Source organism: Panthera leo, chromosome A3 (genome assembly GCF_018350215.1).
Source record: "Panthera leo isolate Ple1 chromosome A3, P.leo_Ple1_pat1.1, whole genome shotgun sequence".
In the NCBI taxonomy this organism is placed as follows: Eukaryota; Metazoa; Chordata; class Mammalia; order Carnivora; family Felidae; genus Panthera; species Panthera leo.
Genome location: NC_056681.1, coordinates 31,885,422 through 31,904,850, shown reverse-complemented (window position 1 = coordinate 31,904,850; position 19,429 = coordinate 31,885,422). Strand labels below are relative to the sequence as shown.

The 19,429-nt window shown below is 40.9% G+C and overlaps 1 protein-coding gene across 6 annotated transcripts in view; it reads right to left on the bottom strand.

The window, feature by feature from the left end:
- Positions 1 to 19,429, bottom strand: part of SHLD1 (shieldin complex subunit 1) — an 88,087-nt gene that overhangs the window by 8,259 nt on the left and 60,399 nt on the right. Inside the window, exon 4 of one of the 6 annotated variants that reach the window (XM_042931583.1) lies at positions 6,874 to 7,105. The exons of the other annotated variants lie outside the window; for them this stretch is intronic. Coding sequence (XP_042787517.1) covers positions 7,095 to 7,105 — 11 coding nt within the window. The 3' untranslated portion in view covers positions 6,874 to 7,094. Of the gene's footprint in view, positions 1 to 6,873; positions 7,106 to 19,429 lie in introns of those variants that run through there. 6 annotated transcript variants of the gene reach the window in all.

Here is a 19,429-nt window from a genome sequence, read left to right as displayed (position 1 = left end):
GGCAGCATCGCCGGGTGAACAAGACTAAGTCCTGTCTCCAGCCCCACAGGGTGCATGAAAATCTGACTGGTGCAATACCTCTGCATCATTGCCTTGAGAAGTCTGGCTTCGTTTCTGATCCTTGCAAGCTCCCTCTTCAGAAGCTTTGCACTTGCTGTTCCTCTGTGTGGAACATGCTTTCTCTACACATCTGTATGATTGGTTCCCTCACCTCCTCAGGTCTCTGTTCAGATGTTATCTTTTCAGTGAGGGCTTCTGTATCAGTCAGGTTATGCTACATAACAAGCGAGTACCAAATCTCAGGGGCATAAAAGAACAAAGGATTATTTCTCACTACTTACAGCTCTGTGTCATATAAGCAGGTCTGTATCATCCTTGCCTTTATGCCAGACCCTAGGCCAATGGAGCAGCCACTATCTCAACATTGCTTAGTGACTGCGCAGAGGGAAAAGAGCATGACAGAGCAGGCAGTGACTGGGAGGGCTTTGTCACTTCTGTTCACATATCATTGGCCAATGCTAACTAATCTCAAGAGAATGAGGATGCAAAATTCTCCCGTAGGAGGCAGAGAGTATTGGTGAACAATAATTCAGTCTACCAAACCATCCCTGAGCATACAACTAAAAATTGCATTTCCCTACAAATCAAAACCACAATGAGATACAACCTCACACCTGTCAGAATGGCTAACATGAACAACTCAGGCAACAACAGATGTTGGAGAGGATGCGGAGAAAGAGGATCTCTTTTGCACTGCTGGTGGGAATGCAAACTGGCGCAGCCACTCTGGAAAACAGTATGGAGGTTCCTTCCTCAAAAAATTAAAAATAGAACTACCCTACGACCCAGCAATTGCACTACCAGGTATCCAAGGGATACAGGTGTGCTGTTTCAAAGGGGCACAAGCACCCCAATGTTTACAGCAGCACTATCAACAATAGCCAAAGTATGGAAAGAGCCCAAATGTCCATTGACGGATGAATGGATATATATACACAATGGAGTATTACTCAGCAATCAAAAAGAATGAAATCTTGCCATTTGCAACTATGTGGATGGAACTAGAGGGTATTATGCTAAGTGAAATTAGTCAGAGAAAGACAAATATCATATGACTTTACTCATATGAGGAATTTAAGATACAAAACAGATGAACAGAAGAGAAGGGAAGCAAAAATAATATAGAAACAGGGAAGGAGACAAAACATAAAAGACTTAAATTTAGAGAACAAACAGAGGGTTGTGGAGGGGTTGTGGGGGGGGGGGATGGGCTAAATGGGTAAATGGGTAAAGGGCATTAAGGAATCTACTCCTGAAATCATTGTTGCACTATATGCTAACTAATTTGGATGTAAATTAAAAAGTAAATTATTGATAAAAAAAGAAAAGAAAAGAAAGAAAGAAAATTCTATTTCCCTTACTCCCCTAGGCCGTGGCTGTCCCTGTCTCCCTTATCTGCCTTATATTTCCATATAAACATACCAACATCTAATAACATGTGATTTGTTTATTGTCTAGCTTCTGCTCATGGATTTTTGTTTCTCTTGATACCTGTTGTACCCTCAGGGCCTAAAACAGTGCTAGCACATGGTAGATGCATTTAAAATTTTTTGATGTTTTATTATTTAATGAATTTCATTTTCTTTTCTTTTAAAAAATTTATTTTATTATTATTTTTAAATGTTTATTCATATTTGAGAGATAGAGACAGAGTGCAAGCAGGAGAGAGGCAGAGACAGAAACAGAATCTGAAGCAGGCTCCAGGCTCTGAGCTGTCAGCACAGAGCCCAATGTGAAGCTTGAACCCACAAACCGTGAGATCATGAGCTGAACCAAAGTTGGACACTTAACCAGTTGAGCCATCCAGGTGCCCCTAAAGATTTTATTTTTAAGTAATCTCTACACCCAACATGGGGCTTGAATTCACAACCCCGAGATCAAGAGTCACATGCTGCACCGACCGAACCAGACAGGCACCCCTGATGAGTTTCATTTACAAAGATGTAAATGTGCATGATTACTGGGTGACCAGTACTCACTAGGGTGACTAGGAGGTTTGCCCAGGACGACCCCAGTTTATGCCTGCTGTCCCAACTAATTATTAATAGCACCTTCTTTCACTCTCAAAAGGGCCCTGATCACATAATTCATTACATGTATACGTGTATCATGATACATCACATATAAGTTCCTGTCATACATCCCTATGTCACAGGAGGGCTGAGTTTTGATGCCAGAAATAATCTGGTCTGTGGGTTAATAATAAGATGCCTACACACTTTTGTTTTTCTATTTTTTTTTTAAATTTTATTTATCTTTTTTGAGACAGAGAGTGAGTACAAGAAGGGAAGGGGCAGAGAAAGAGGGAGACACAATCCCAAGCAGGCTCCATGCTGTCAGTGCAGAGCCCAATGTGGGACTTGATCTCAGGAACCAAGAGATGATGACCTGAGCCGAAATCAAGGGCGGGCTGGTTAACCAACTGGGCCACCCAGGTACCCCCCTAAACTTTCTATTCTCCTGTCCTCCGAGACAGTCCTCCTTTCCTTTCCCTCTGCTTCCACAGGAATCATTTTTCACCTACCCCCTGGCTGGGCAAGGACCTTTTGGTTTCGGCCCTGCGAGTGATATGGGCCTCAATTTACTTCATCCCATCAGTAATTCACTTTGATATCTTTCTCTGGTTTTATCTGGCTTTCCACCACTGTACAGTAACAGCAGCCCTGGAGTTCTAAGGTACCTTACTCTCTGTCTTATTAATAACATAAAATTAATGACAAAAAAAAAATCAGTAAGCTTACGCCTCCTTTTGCCAGATAGCAGCCTGCCATCTGCGGTTTGTGCATTTTAGAATCTGCAACTGTTCCTTTAAAGGACAAAACCCACAGACTCACAAAGGGGTGTGGGCGGGGTGTGGATATCAAGATATTTAACCCAAATGAACACTTCAAAAGATGGATGATACTGTCAGGTGTTTCCGAAACCTCAGCCTAAGTCTGTACTTGTTTATATCTGAAAGCTAATCCTGATGAATCACCCTGAGAGGAGGTGGCCTATGCTGTCACCCTTCATCCTAATGACGAACAGATGCAATGGGAAAAAGCTAGGGTCCTCTAAAAGGCAACTGCTGAGAAAGAAAATAATGCTGGGGGAAAAAACCCAAAAATTTGTGTGATCGGCAAAAAGCCCTAAAATTAAGTGCTCAGGGCAATTAAGAAGGCTCATCTTTGCTGTCTGATCTGTCAGCTGCCTTACTTTTACCTTGGCATTTTATATTTGTCTTAAGAAATTAAAATGTTCTGAAAATTACACAGGAACTGGAATATCCAAATTCACGCCTTTAACATATTGTCATATTTGCTTCAAGTCTCTTTTCTTATTAAAGAAGGAAACATTTTAGGGATGGGGTTTAAGGAGTGCATTTGTGATGAGCACTGGGTGACATAAGGAGTAGCTGAATCACTATATTGCACACCTGAAATGAATATAATACTGTAAGTGAACCATACTGGAATTACTTTTTTTAATATAATTTATTGTCAAGTTGGTTTCCATACAATACCCAGTACTCATCCCAAGTGCCCTCCTCAATGCCCATCACCCATTTTCCCCTCTCCCCTACCCCCCATCAACCCTCAGTTTGTTCTCTGTATTTAAGAGTCTCTTATGGTTTGCCTCCCTTCCTCTTTGTAACTTTCCCCCCCCTTCCATTCACCCATGGTTCTGTTAAGTTTCTCAGGATCCACATATGAGTGAAAACATATGATATCTGTCTTTCTCTGACTGACCTTTTCACTTAGCACAATACCCTCCAGTTCCATCCACGTTGCTGCAAATGGCCAGATTTCATTCTTTCTCATTGCCAAGTAGTATTCCATTGTATATATAAACCACATCTTCTTTTTTTTTTTATTTTATTTTATTTTATTTTATTTTATTTTTTTATTTTTATTTTTTTTTATTTTTTAATATATGAAATTTACTGTCAAATTGGTTTCCATACAACACCCAGTGCTCATCCCAAAAGGTGCCCTCCTCAATACCCATCACCCACCCTGCCCTCCCTCCCACCCTGCCCTCCCTCCCACCCCCCATCAACCCTCAGTTTGTTCTCAGTTTTTAACAGTCTCTAATGCTTTGGCTCTCTCCCACTCTAACCTCTTTTTTTTTTTTTTTTTTTTTTTTCCTTCCCCTCCCCCATGGGTTTCTGTTATGTTTCTCAGGATCCACATAAGAGTGAAACCATATGGTATCTGTCTTTCTCTGTATGGCTTATTTCACTTAGCATCACACTCTCCAGTTCCATCCATGTTGCTACAAAAGGCCATATTTCATTTTTTCTCATTGCCACGTAGTACTCCATTGTGTATATAAACCACAATTTCTTTATCCATTCATCAGTTGATGGACATTTAGGCTCTTTCCATAATTTGGCTATTGTTGAGAGTGCCGCTATAAACATTGGGGTACAGGTGCCCCTATGCATCAGTACTCCTGTATCCCTTGGATAAATTCCTAGCAGTGCTATTGCTGGGTCATAGGGTAGGTCTATTTTTAATTTTCTGAGGAACCTCCACACTGCTTTCCAGAGCGGCTGCACCAATTTGCATTCCCACCAACAGTGCAAGAGGGTTCCTGTTTCTCCACATCCTCTCCAGCATCTATAGTCTCCTGATTTCTTCATTTTGGCCACTCTGACTGGCGTGAAGTGGTATCTGAGTGTGTAAACCACATCTTCTTTATCCATTCATCAGTTGATGGACATTTAGGCTCTTTCCATAACTGGGCTATTGTTGAAAGCACCACTGTAAACATTGGGGTACATGTGCCCCTATGCATCAGCACTCCTGTATCCCGTGAGTAAACTGCTAGCAGTGCTAATTGCTGGGTCGTAGGGTAGTTCATTTTTAATTTTTTGAGGAACCTCCACACTGTTTTCCAGAGTGGCTGCACCAGTTTGCATTCCCACCAACAGTGCAAGAGGGTTCCCGTTTCTCCACATCCTTGCCAGCATCTATAGTCTCCTGACTTGTTCATTTTAGCCACTCTGACCGGCATGAGGTGGTATCAGTGTGGCTTTGATTGTATTTCCCTGATGATGAGTGACATTGAGTATCTTTTCATGTGTCTGTTGGCCATCTGGATGTCTTCTTTGAAAAAGTGTCTATTCATGTCTTCTGCCTATTTCTTCACTGGATTGTTTTTCAGATGTGGAGTTTGGTGAGTTCTTTATAGATTGAACCATACTGGAATTAAAATAAAAACAAACAACAAAAAAAGAAGTAAATCTTTTAATTAAAATTGACCATTTCTATATAGAAATTTATTCCTTCATCCCATGTTTAAAATGTTTTAATAATTTTTTAAAGACTTTATTTTATTTTTTAAAGTGTTTTTTAGTGTTTATTTATTTATTTTGAGAGAGAGACAGAAAGCATGCACAGGGGAGGGGCAGAGAGAGAGGAAGAGAGAATCCCAAGCAGGCTCTGCATTGTCAGTACAGAGCCCGGCATGGGACTCCATCCCACAAACTGCGAGATCACGACCTGAGCCAAAATCAAGACTTCGATGCTCAACCGACTGAGCTACCCTGGTGCCCCTTAAGATTTTATTTTTAAGTAATTTCTACACCCAACGTGGGGCTTGAACTCATGACCCCAAGATCAAGAATCGCATGCTCCACCAACTGAGCCGGCCAGGCACCCCTTCTGGCACATTTTTATACTTTATACCAATGTTCCCATAATACATGTGTGAGTATCATCTTAATTTTACTTCCCATATACAAAGTTTTGCATTTTTTCACTTAACTTTGACTTTTTACTTCAGCCATTGTTGATATTATGTATGAATCTGCTTTACAGTATTCTAATATAAGAACATACTGCATTGGGGCATCTGGGTGGCTCAGTGGGTTAAGCATCTGATCATGTCATGATCTCGAGGTTTGTGAGATTGAGCCCCACCCTGGGCTCTGTGCTGACAGCACACAGCTTGCTTGGAATTCTCTCTCACTCTCTCTCTGCCCTTCCTCATCTCTGTCTCTCTCAAAATAAATAAATAAACTTAAAAAAAAAAAAAAGAACATACTGCATTATTTTTCGTCTATTGCATTCTCTTGCTGGTAGACACGTAGATTGTGTCTGATTTTTTCCCCATCACAAACAAGGCCTCAGTGAACCCCCAGTGCCTGCCTCCCGGTGTACTTGCAGAGACACTCTCTGGAATTACATCCAGTAGCGGAACTGCTTAGTCCAAGGGAACGTGGGTGTTCAATTTCACCAGAACCTGCCAAATCGCTCTCCAACTGGCTGTGGCAATCCCCCCAGCAGTATCTGTTGTATTTTCCTGTTTCTCCACAGCCTTGCCAAACTCTGATACTGTCAGGCATTTTAAATGGTATCTCCTTACTCAGATTCACATTTCCCTTAACACTCAATGTGGCTAAGCTGCTTTTCATACGCTTCGTGCCCACTTCTTTGCCATTCATATTCATATTCTTTACCATTTTTCTACTGGGCTTTGTCCCTTTTCTATCTTCTTTTTATTTTATTTAAAAAAAATTTTTAATGCTTATTTATTTTTAACAGAGAGAGACAGAACACCAGTGGGGGAGAGGCAGAGAGAGAGGGAGACACAGCATCTGAAGCAGGCTCCAGGCTCCGAGCCGTCAGCACAGAGACCAATGTGGGGCTCGAACCCAGGAACCGTGAGATCACGACCTGAGCCAGTCGGATGCTTAACTGACTGAGCCACCCAGGCGCCCCTCTACCTTCTTTTTAATGGCACACAAAATAAATTACAGAGAAAACAATATCTTTGTTTGACTTTTCTCCACTTGATCTCATGACTAGATTATCCCTGTCTGAGGCTGGACAAAAGATCTTGAGGTTTGTTTTTGCTTTAATGGCAGATCTCAAGTAAAACAACTTTCGCAGTGTCGCTTCCAAAAATAATACTGTGTCTCCACTCCATTTAGTAAAAAAAAAAGTCACGCACCAAGCTGGATCCAGGGGCAGGGAAAACATCTGGCTTCCGGAGTCTCATTTGCCAGGCAAGAAAATTGAGACAAAGACCAAGTCTCCAGAATCACTTCATGAAGGGCCTGGAAAATAGACCATGGAAAAGGCTAATCTGCTTATTAATTTTCTTAATTAAAATGCTCTTCATGTGGCTAACATTTGCCATAATTAGGAACAATGATAGCTTTACATGTTGGCCCTGAGGAGCCAGTCAGGGGAGTTCGAGGGCCTCCCTAGATGATTCAGGTAATACAAATTTAGGAATCACAGGCCTGGATCTTAAAAATGCTTAACAATTCTCTTCTTTCCTAGAAGATTAAGGCTTAGCCCGAGGCTTGATTTAAAACAGCTTGGTTTTGCATTTTGTTAAGTAATAACCAAATTAAAGGATCAGAACCTGAGCCCCCCTTTACAGTAGAAAAGCCATGGGGAATTATCTAGACTTTGAGGACCACAGTCTGATAGCTAGAACTGGAACAAGAATGGCGATCCCCCGACCCTGTCCAGGTTCTGGGGTACTTCACCACCCAGAACCGCAAGAGGGGACTGAGTGGTGAGGCTGTCAGACAAGGGAACCTGAGAGAGAATCTCCTTCAGGAGCCACTGGGAATTAGGAGCTTCCTGTAACACTTAAAGCAATCATTTAAAAATGTTTTCCCCCCTAAATGTTTTCTTTTAAATCTCATTTTACACGGGATGTTTCTGCAGATTTGTCTCACATCATGGCCTAGATAGTAAGGTACAATCGTGAGCAGAAAAGAAAATCAAACGATTCTGATCTAGGTTGCTATGGTAACATTGCTATTTTGAATACGACTGTTTACTTTGGCAGAGTTAAGTTGAATGCGAGCAGCTAATTAAGATGAGGCTTGAAACTTTAACCTTAACCTTCACTGTAAGAAAAAAAAAAAAAGCACTTTAAAAATGATGCTTGAAGTGTTGCTGGAGACATTTTTAGCAGCGGGATCATCTCCCTTTGCTGTGGAAGCAGCAAACTGATTTTTTTCCTGAAGAAGAATGGGGGCCTACTCACAATCTGTCCAAATCCACAAGTTAGTATTTCCTAATTTGAAGATATAAAGAGGAACAGAATCCTATCAAAACAGAGCCAGTTCCAGTGTTGACATCAGCAGAGTTTATAAGACTGTGATAGACAAGGAAAGTCTGATGTCTTTCTAAACACAGTAGTATTTTCCTTAAATGCATATTTGTATAAACAGACTTCACATCAAATCAATTTATCTATGAAGTAACAGATTGAACTGTAAACAAATACAGCAGAATGTGAATATATAGCTGAGTGCTCTCCCCTTCAAACTAATCATCCTGGGAGGCCAAGCTCTCATTTTCAAAATGCTGACATCACTGAGAACATGCTGGAGCCTCCTAGGAAGTGTCTCCACTCCCCCTGAAAGCTTCTTCTGAATGTCCTCATTGGTGGCAAATCTCCATCCTCAGAGGACAGAATTACCTTTTTGGAAATTGTCAAAAGGTATTAGGAGTAAAATCTGATAAATAATGTAGGTGATCAAGTAGGGTAACATGGAATGGAATAAAAAGCAAAGTTTATCTCCAAAAAGAAATCGCTTGGGGCGCCTGGGTGGCTCAGTCGGTTGGGCATCCAACTTTGGCTCACGTCATAATCTTGGGGTAAGTTCAAGCCCTGCGTCGGGCTCTGTGCTGACAGCTCGGAGCCTGGAGCCTGCTTTGGATTCTGTGTCTCCCTCTCTCTCTGCCCCTCCCCTGCTCATGCACTGTCTCTGTCTCTCTCTCTCAAAAATAAATAATAAAATAGTTAAAAATTTGTTTTTCTTATGTTTCACACACTGGCTCTGAAAGCAGTTCTTACAAAGGACTCCAAAACCAATGGTGCATAATGGCAGGCAGCATGGTGTTATACACTTTCAAATTTGTTACTTTAAAGGACATAACTGGTTGCAACAGCCTCTCCTCTGCTGTCCTGCCTGCCGCTCCCTGAAGGTATATTCAATGAATTTCTATCTTTTTTATAAATAAATATATAAGTAAGTAAGTAAGTAAGTAAAGGACAGAATTAACGTGAATTTAAGTTCTGGCTTCTGTAAAACAGCTCATAGTCATAGATCAGAAATCTGACTGTTTCTGTCCTGATAGATGAAATGCTTACGAGCATGGGCTGGGTTTGGAAGGCTTGCGTTTGAGTCCCAGCATGGCCACTTACTGGCTGTGTGACCTTGGGCAAGTCACTTAACATCTCTGAATCATCATGTCCTCATCTGTAAAATGAGGATGATAATGGTCATGCCTTGCAGGACAGTTGTGAGAATTAATGATTTATTAGCATAAAGCCTAGCTCACGGTTCACACTCAGGAAATAAAAGCTACTTGGTAATTATTATCATAGTGACAAGAGCAGCACCAGCAGCAGTGATGTTACATGTAAATATTTAAGAAATTTGTCATTTAACATCCAAGGTTTTAAGAAGTGAATTGTAAATGCTCTTGTATGTCTCCGTGCAGTGGCAGATACATATCACAAGGAAAGTCCAGATAAACAAGCGTTCATTCCTGACTGGAAGGAACATCACCTTTATCAACAGCCTGTGCCTCATCCTGGTATCAGAGTTGCTGGGATGAATCACAGTAAACAGTACCCATCTCACGGTTAGGACTGACTACGGAGAGGCCCCAAGTGCATGCTCTACAAAGCAAATATGATCCCAGTGTGGGTGGAAACAGCAGGTTCCTCAGTGTGGGGGAGTGTCAAACACAGAAGCCCAGACTGGGGGGGGGGCGCCTCCAGCTGTCCCCCGACATGTCTCCCCAAGGGGGACCAGCACCAGGGTGTGGGTGGGATTCTAGTGACTCAACCTCCAGGGGCCTGATGGCAGTGGTGGTTTCATAGTTGATAGAAACTATGAATCAAGTGAAAAGCTTCAGGGAAAAGTTTAGGTTAGTAAATATATTGAAGAAGGAGAAACAGACTGCATCAAAAAAATTAAAAAAAAAGAGATCGGGAAATTAGGCAGAAAAGATCTAATGTTCACAGAATGACTGCTGGCTGAGTCAGAATTGTAGGGCTAAGTTAAAGTTTAAAAGGCAAGGTAAGACTGGGAAATACACTGAGAACAGTCACAGGAGTTAATCTTTCCCTTTCCCCCTGCACTCCCCCATTTACCGTTGAAGTTGAAGAAGGGCAAAGCTTTGAGCCCTCTTTTCTGGAGCAAATAACATCAGAAAACATAGAAAGCTCAGAAACTGGGGAAGCCATAGGGGGCGTCTGTGTGGCTCAGTCAATTAGACTCTCGGTTTTGGCTCAGGTCATGATCTCATAGTTTTGTGAGTTCAAGGCCTGCATCAGGCTCTGAGCATGCTTGGGATTTTCTCTCTCCCTCTCTGCCCCTTCCCCACTCGGTCTCTCAAAATAAACAAATAAACTTAAAAAAATTAAAAGAAAAAAAAAAGAAGAAACTGGGGAAGCCATAAACACTTAAAAACAGCATGACTGGAGTGCCTGGGTGGCTCAGTTGGTTGAGCATTTGACTTCGGCTCAGGTCATGATCTCATTGCTTGTGAGTTCGAGCCCCTCATAGGGCTCTCTGCTGTCAGTGCAGAGCCTGCTTCAGATCTTCTGTCCCCCTCTCTCTCTGCCCCACCCCCGCTGGTTTTCTTTCTGTCTCTCTCAAAATAATTTAATTTAATTTAAAAAAAACCAGCTGTGATACAACCTATGCAGAAAAGGTCTTATAGACAGTAGAGAAGTAAAAGCTGGGGCTGACTGAATGACAAAAATATTAGACATGAGGGGTTTAGGATGTATTTGTGTTGAAAATGTTTCTAGCATGAATTATTAAGAGCTAGTAGTGGAGGCAAATATGGAATTGAATTTCTAGCTTTACAAGGACATCTCTAGTAGGACTGCAGAGATAGTTACATATTTTTGACTAAAAAAAATGTGGTGGTAACAAAATCCTTCTTGTTACCAAATATCTAAAAATTCTGGGTAAATTTTCTTTTTAATCTTTTAAAATGCATGACTGAGCTGGAATAAAGTAAAGGAAATCCTCAGAGACCAAAAGTCAAGATGGGGTGCTTGAAAGGACATCACTGCATAAAGCTGAGAGCCCTGAAGTCACACACTTGGAGAAAAGATGAACTAGGAAAAAAAAAAAAAAAAGCTTTGCAAAGGGTCCCAATAGGAAACTTGTTTGTCTTGGCTTTGGCCCTGGGTAGAGAAAAGGAAAAACAAAACAAAAAAAAAAAAACATCTTTCTGGAGATTTAACTATGAGCCAGACCTCACATGTGTTTGTGGCCTAAATTGAGACTATTTTTGTGGTCTAAAGACCTCCAAGTCAGGAATTTATTTTAGTATATTTCCAGAATAATGTGCCATTATATGTTTAGAAAAGCAGATGAGAATCCTCTCCAGAGGAATGTACCTTCACTCAAATGTCATAAGAAACCCCTCAAATAAAATTCCACTGAATAGGAGCTCACAATAAAAACGGTACTCACAAAATACACACTGAAAACAAGGCACTGGAGCCAGCCTCAGATTGAGACTCACAGAAACTTTGGATACCAGTTAATGGTCACAGAATATAAAACAAGTACGTTTACTATGTCAAAGAAATAAAATAGGGGGGCCCCTGGGTGGCTCAGTCAGTTGAGCGTCCGACTTTGACTCAGGTCATGATCTCGCGGTTTGTGAGTTCGAGCCCTGTGTCGGGCTCTGTGCTGACAGCTCAGAGCCTGGAGTCTGCTTCAGATTCTGTGTCTCCGTCTCTCTCTGCCCCTCCCCTGCTCATGCTCTGCTCTGCTCTCTCTCTCGCTCTCTCTCTCTCTGTCAAAAATAAACATTAAAAAAAAAAAGAAAATAGGAAATAGAAAGTTTGAGTTAAGAACAAGAGACTACAAAAAAATAAGCAGGTAAATTAGAAAAAGAAACAAAAATAACTTAGAAAACTAGAAAATTATAATAATAGGTATTTATCCCTCTGTAGATGGGTAAAACAGATTAAACACCAGTGGAAAGAGAATTAGAGAATAGAAATCAGATTTGAAGATATTACTCAGAATTTAGCAGAGAGAGACAAAGAAATGGAGAAAACAAAACAATTAAGAGATACATAAGTCAAAGTGAAATGGTCCAACATGCACCTAATTCGAATTTCAGAGATAAGAGAGGGAATGGGGGAAAGACAATGCACAATGAGTTAATGGGTGAAAATGTTTTACAACTGGTGAAAGCATAAATTGTCCAGTTTAGCAATCACAGGGTTTTGCAAGCAGGATAAATAAAAAGAACCTTATTGCTAGGCATGAGATAAAACTGCAGATTATCAAAGGCAAAAACAAAAATTCTAAAATCACCCAGTAAGAAAAGACAGATTGCCTATAAATGAATGACAATTAAGTTGATGGTTGATGTCTCGACAGCAACAATAGAAACAAGAAGGCAGGGGAAGTTCTAACCTAGGGTCACTAAGGAAATGGTGAGGAAATTAAGACATTCTCTTACCTGGCCAGATCAACAGAATAATAAATGTCATAGCCAGACTGCCTTCCTGTCCAAAGTTTATTCTTTTAAGAATGCTCAAAATGGACAATATTCATATCACCTAAGTCAATTTATGGAGATTTTTCCTGAAGGCAGAGAAATGAGCTACATAGAATCTTCATGTTTTCTATTCCTTTGGTGATGGGAGTCTATTTAATTCACTAATAGGGTCCCAGCTATCCTTGAAACAGGGTCCCAATGCTAGACCTTGATCCCAAATCACACGTGATCACCTTAAAAGTATAATTCATGTCCACCTTATATTTTGTTTCTGAAAGTTTCATTCTGTAATGAGCCAATTATGCAAAACAATTCAACATCAAAGTTGTTCTAGTTGGTTTTATAAAAAAAGGCAGATGCTCTCAATGTTTTGCTGATGACATTTTCTCTCTCTGTAATCAACTATTTCCATTTGTTTTTCATATAATTACTAACTTTATCTTCCTAACTCAGCTCATGCCTGCTGCTCTAGTGGCCTCAGCCTTGCAATTCTAATTATGCAGTCATTGGCTCCAAACACTTTTTTGAAAAAAAAGGAAAATAATTATTTTTACTTTCATGATATTCACTCTCTTGGAAGAGATCACATGAAAGAAGCTGTATAGGTTAGTTTTAAGAAAGCAGTTAAGCTTTCTTTTAGTCAAAAAACTGTGCCAATCACTTATAAGAAGATAAACAGAGTCAGAGGTCTTGAATCACAAAGTTACCACTGATAATATTTACTGCCTTATTGATATTTTGCGATTTTCTCTTATTTAATTAAGTGAAATTAATTTCACTTCATGTATAAACGAAATAGTTTTCTGCCATAAATCTAGAAAGGACAACAAACTTGTAGAGGACTATGAAAAATAAAAGGGAAAAGTAACCTGATTATACTGATTATTCCAGAGGACTAAATTTTTTTTGACCTCTGAGTGGCAAAATCTCAAATGCATTTGAAACTTCAGCTTCTAAAAAAAGCTCCCTCAAATCCATACACACAATAAATCTTTCATGAACACTTCTGTTTCTCTGTATCTTGACCTGGGTAGTGGTTAATTGGGTGTATACATATGGAAAAATCCACCAAGCTATAACACATAAAATTTGTGTACTTCACTTTATGAAAATAGTATCTCAATTAAGAAAATATCTACACACACACACTCCCTGTCTCCAGTAAGTCCCAGAGGTGGCACAGAAATTAAGTTTTTTAAAAAATGTTCTCAGATAGGGGCACCTGGGTGGCTCAGTCGGTTAAGCATCCGACTCTTGATTCCAGCTCAAGTCATGATCTCATGTTTCTTGGTTTCAAGCCCCAAGTTGGGTTCTGTGCTGACAGCACCGAGCCTGCTTGGGATTTGCTCTCCCTCTCTCTCTGCCCCTCCCCACTTCACATGCTCTTTCTCTCTCAAAACTAAATAAACATTAGGGGCATCTGGGTGGCTCAGTTGGTTAAGCGTCCGACTTCGGCTCAGGTCATGATCTCGCTGTCCGTGAGTTCCAGCCCTGCGCCAGGCTCTGTGCTGACAGTTCAGAGCCTGGAGCCTGCTTCAGATTCTGTGTCTCCCTCTCTCTCTGCCCCTCCCCCACTCACACTCTGTCTCTTGCTCTCAAAAAAAAAAAAAAAAAAAAGATTCCCAGAAGGTTCTAATGTTCAGTTAGGTTGGTAACCACTATCCTAGGGCAGCTGGGGCAACTCTTGATTAGCATAGATTTTCAGCAAATATTTGTTTCAATGAATGTATGAATAAATGAATGAATGAATGAATGAATGAACCAAGAAGCTAATAAATATCTGGTTATTATGGTTGTAGGTGTACCATTGACTAGGGCCAGAAAAAGTCCTAGGCATGTTTAAAAAAGAAAAAGCACACCAGATGTTCTAAACACTGTAAATGCTTTCTTATTAACTCAACAACTCGATAAGGTAAGTGGATTGTTCTTACTCTTCAGGTGCAGCTGATGTAAATCACTTTGGCTACTTAAGAAGTATACCAGGGGCGCCTGGGTGTCTCAGTTGGTTAAGCGACCGACTTCGGTTTAGGTCATGATCTTGCAGTTTGAGCCCCGTGTCGGGCTCTGTGCTGACAGCCAGAGCCTGGAGCCTGCTTCGGATTCTGTGTCTCCCCCTCTCTCTACCACTCCCCTGCTCATGCTCTGTGTCTCTGTCTCTCAATAATAAATAAACATTTTTAAAAAATGAAAAAAAAAAGTATACTATAGTATATATTGCTGTTGGAAGGGCTGCACAAATGGACTCTAGGCTGAGATTTTACAAATTACTACTCAAATCAGCCAAAGAGGCTGCTGGCTCTATCATTATTTGAAAGCTAAACAATTAGAGAGCTGCTACAGATGCTGCTCCAAGTTAGTTTCTGCTACAACCTGGAAGCTTCCCAATCAGGAAGCCATCACTAAAGTTGCTAGGTCCAGACCATGCTGCCTCTGCCATTACCCACCCCAGCTAAAAATGAATGTCCCATGCCCCATCCCTCTTCCCACATAATCTAGGTCTGAATCCACATGTTTATGGGAATGCATTTGATTAGCAGATCTAACTCACATCCAGAATACTAGCTATAAGAGATTCTGAAAGGGGGAACTTCCATACTCTGTAAGAAGAGGAGGCTGGAATAGGCATTGAGTGAGCTAACTGATACACTCATGAAGAATGACACTGAGGCATGAAGATTAAGAAACTTGGTCAAAGACACAGAGCTAGTAAGGAGCAAGATCAGGATTCAAACTCAGGAAGTATGGCCCCAAACACTAAGAAGGCACATAAGAGGATAATGATATGGTGCACAGGCAAGCTCATGGCTGTGGGGCCTCCAGTCTTGACATACAAATTTTCGTGCTTATGTCACAACGAGCAACTTTCGATCGACTGTACTCATTGATCCTGACATCACCTCTAGAATTTTAGGTCTCAAAGTTTCTCATCTTCAAAATTCAAAAATATATTAATTTACTTGACCATTTTATTTTTGGTTTGGGAAGTGTTCTCAAGTGTTGACAAGGGAGGGTTGTCGAAAAGTTTCCATGACCAAATAGTGACCTACGACATCCATACCCAGGCTTCAATAACCAGGCTTCCAGCTGCAGCTCCTCACATTAGTTCCATGGTACAAATTAAAAGAACATCTACAAGTATCCTGAAGTTATTTCAGGACTTTCTAATGGAACATCTTGTTAATTCCACTTTCATCATAAAGTCTGGGAAACTATGCTGATGTCATAGAATGATGGTTATTTAGCCTCTTCTTGGAAAGCTACTACATAGCTCTTATGAAGTGGAAATCTTAAGACTAAAGCTTGTGATGTGTTCTCTGTTATCTGAAACTGTATTTCCACACACGCTTAGTACAGTTTGGCCTCTCAGTCTATCTACCTATTTATCTATCTATCTACCTACCTATCTATCATCTTTCATCTATCTCTCCATCCATCCATCCCTCCCTCCCCCTACTCACCCATTGCTCTATGCAAATGACCCAGATAACAGAATAAAAACATTAAACTGTATCCAAAATAAATATATCAATAAATACAAAGATTGAGAGGAGTGAGAAGGGTCAGTTCCAAATAAGATGGAAATGTTGAAAGCTCCCCACAAAGACAATGTGTCAGCTATTTTTAAATGATTATAATTTTGAACAGAGATCCTTCTAGGAGCAGGGGAAAGAGAAAATGCTTCATTTGACATGACAAGCTATAAATTGCAAATCTGCCAGTTTGGGAAGGGTAAATATTTGCTGAAGATTAAGTGCATGGCAGAGGGATGTCATTAAACCTACAGTAATTAAAAAGTTCAATTTAGTGCCACGTGCATCTACTCCAGTTTTAATGAGCATACAGCCGCAACAACCCTGAGCCATAGTCCAATCTACCTCCATGGTGTAGAAAGAAATGATAAATGTCTTCAGCATGACTTCCAACAAAGTGAGTCTGAGTTAATTACTCTGTGTGCAAGTGAAAATGGACTTGGTTAAACAAATGGGCCTACCAGCCAAGGACATCAGCCACATGCTGGACTAAATTTCATATTAATCAAATACACATCAAACTCTATCAGAGACATGTGCACAGCCAGAGGGCTGCTTGAAGCTTATATTTTAATTCCTAACTAATTTTTGGTTATCAAAGTAATATATGCTCATAGCTTTCAAAAGTCAGATGAGGCTAAAAGTCTTACAATGAACAATAGTGCTCTGTCTCCCCCAGCCTCCTTCCCATTCCTCAGTCTACGTCTCAACTTGCTATTCCCTCTCGTTTTAAAAATTCTGTATATCTAATTAATATAACAATAATGTAGTTTATCGGTTTTAGACGTCCTATGTTCATATCCACATTCTATGTTCATATCCTCAGGCCTCAGGTGCACACTCATACACGCACACGTACACAGAGGCTTACCTTCCCCCATTCTCTAAATACAGCTATGTCGATTTTTTATTAAAGCCACAGTCAGTGTTTATGTTATTATAACTATATAAAGTTGATCACTGCTAAATGTAGTAAGAGAATGTTTCCTTTATTGTACAATATTATTGTTTTTGTAGTTAATAGTTCTTTTTTTCTGCATTTGCTTGTTTGGCTTTGTAACCATCTCTAACTCTACCCACACCCTCAAAGAGCCTCTTGGTATCATTTTTCCTGTGTCAAACTGGCAGGACAGCCTCTTGATTCCCCAGCACTCCTGGTCACCTCCCCCTGAGAGCCCTCCACCTTTCTGCTGCCATTGACTAGGTTGCTCTCCAGGCCTGCTCCCCAGCTATTGGCTTAGGTGTCCCCTCTGTCACTCTCACTCTCCTGAATTACTTGTATTATTTCCATGATGATTTCCTCTGCCCCATTTTCTGTTTTGTGCATGTGTACATGTGTGGGTGTATGTATTTCTTCTGTTTCATCATTGTCTCTGTTTCTTCCAAGTTCTTCATTTCTTATTAGTCTGAGTCTCTATGTGTTATGATGGAGGATTCCTGCAAATATCTGGTGATTTTTGGCTATGTGTTCATAATTTCAGGGTGTGGCATGAAAATCTAATGTCCAGCTTATAGGTTGGTGGGCTTTGTATAAGATGACTGATAATTCATTCAGGTTTTCCAGAGAGGGATCCCCTCATCTCCAAACTGGCCAGAACAATGAATGAAGACACTGTTTTGTTTTGTTTTTTAACTTTTTAAAGTTTTATTTATTTTGAGAGAGAGCGAGCATGAGCAGGGGAGGGGCACAGAGAAAGGGAGAGAGAGAGAATCCTAAGCAGTCTCTGCACCGTCAGCACAGAGCTTGACGTGCGGCCAAACCCATGAACCATGGGATCATGACCCGAGCCAAAACCAGGAGTTGGACACTCAACCGACTGAGCCACCTGGGCGCTCTGAAGATCCTGTTTTAGACAGGAAGGTCCAGAAAGTCCTCTTGGAAGAGGTGGCGTTTAACAAGAGCCATGAATGCAACAAGGAAGGAAGCAATGCCAGTATCTGAGCAGCTAAGTTCCAGACAGAGGAAACAGAAGATCCCTGAGATGGAAACAGGTTTAACAAGGATAAGAACCAACCAGGAAGCCAATGGGGCCGGAGCCCATGAGCAAAGAGGAGACAGAAGGAACCATGTGCATTTATAATGTATGGAAACAATTTTCCACATAGACCTTGTTGCAGACTTTAAAAGCCTAATATTAAAATATTTAGTGATATCTTATAAAAATGAATTTGAATCATTTTTACAGTATTTGACATCAAACAAAAAAAATCACTATGACTTGCCTTTTGTGTTTAATCAGGCAGGCTAACGGTTATGTGAAATTATTTATCACTTTTCAACCCTGTGAAGACTGTGGAAAACAAAAAAAATCTATACCTCATAAACACGCTAGAGACTCTGAATAAGATAGAAATCTGTGCACAAGTCTGAGCTAAATCAAAGGAAGCAGCTCATGTTGTTGAGAGAAATCAAAAGCATAAAAAAAAAAAAAAACCAAGGAGTTGCCAAGGCAACGAAAAAATCATTCGACAGAAAATACAGTTTCCATCTTAAGCACATTCACACTGAGAAGCCAAGTACCTTCTGGCCCTGCTTTGGGGGTTTTATGTAACCTTTATCCAGTCATTTGTGGAGATGGGGCAAGACTTGAGAAGCCATCGCACTGGGACCTTGGTCAAAGCTGGACAGGCGGGCAACTCACCAGTAAAAAGCCAGTCAGGAGAGTGATGGTAAACCCAGTGGTTCGCAGACTAAGGCACGAGAACCCTTTTCTTCTCTTGAAATCATTCTGTCACTTTTCCTATATCCTCCAATTTTACAGAGCTCCCATTTATGAGCTAGACCCAATGGTTATTGAGAGACTAGAAGGTCACAGATCTGGCTGGAGGGCTTCCAAATCCTTCCCCCTGAATTTCTGTAATTTCAAAGAGTGACTCAGAGCTGACTTTAAACACCATCTGTGCTCCTCACTGGGCATCCTGCTCAAAGCCTGGCCACTTGCACACTGCCAAATATGGTCTCAACTCTCCCTTGGCTGGCCTTCTCTACCTGGAGACTCCACTGCTCCTGGGGGACCCTGTGCCCATGCCCCTCCCCGCTGTTCCCCAGGTGGAGCTGGCTGGGCCCTCCCCCAGGGACCACAGTGCTCAGGACATGGTATTCGGCGTCTCCTTCCTTGCACTACTAAAAGCTTGTGTGTGGCTGTTTTCATGTCCGATTGTGACTTCCTAGACATGGGGTCCCTGTCCTATCTTTAGTGGGACACCAGGGCTGAGGCAACTGGTTTTAGTGAACCAGAAAAAATGAATTAATATCCTGCTCTAGGTTTTAATGTGGAAGGACGCATTAAATCACCATCAACACAACTAGCATGAAGCATCTGAAAGCTGGTAGGT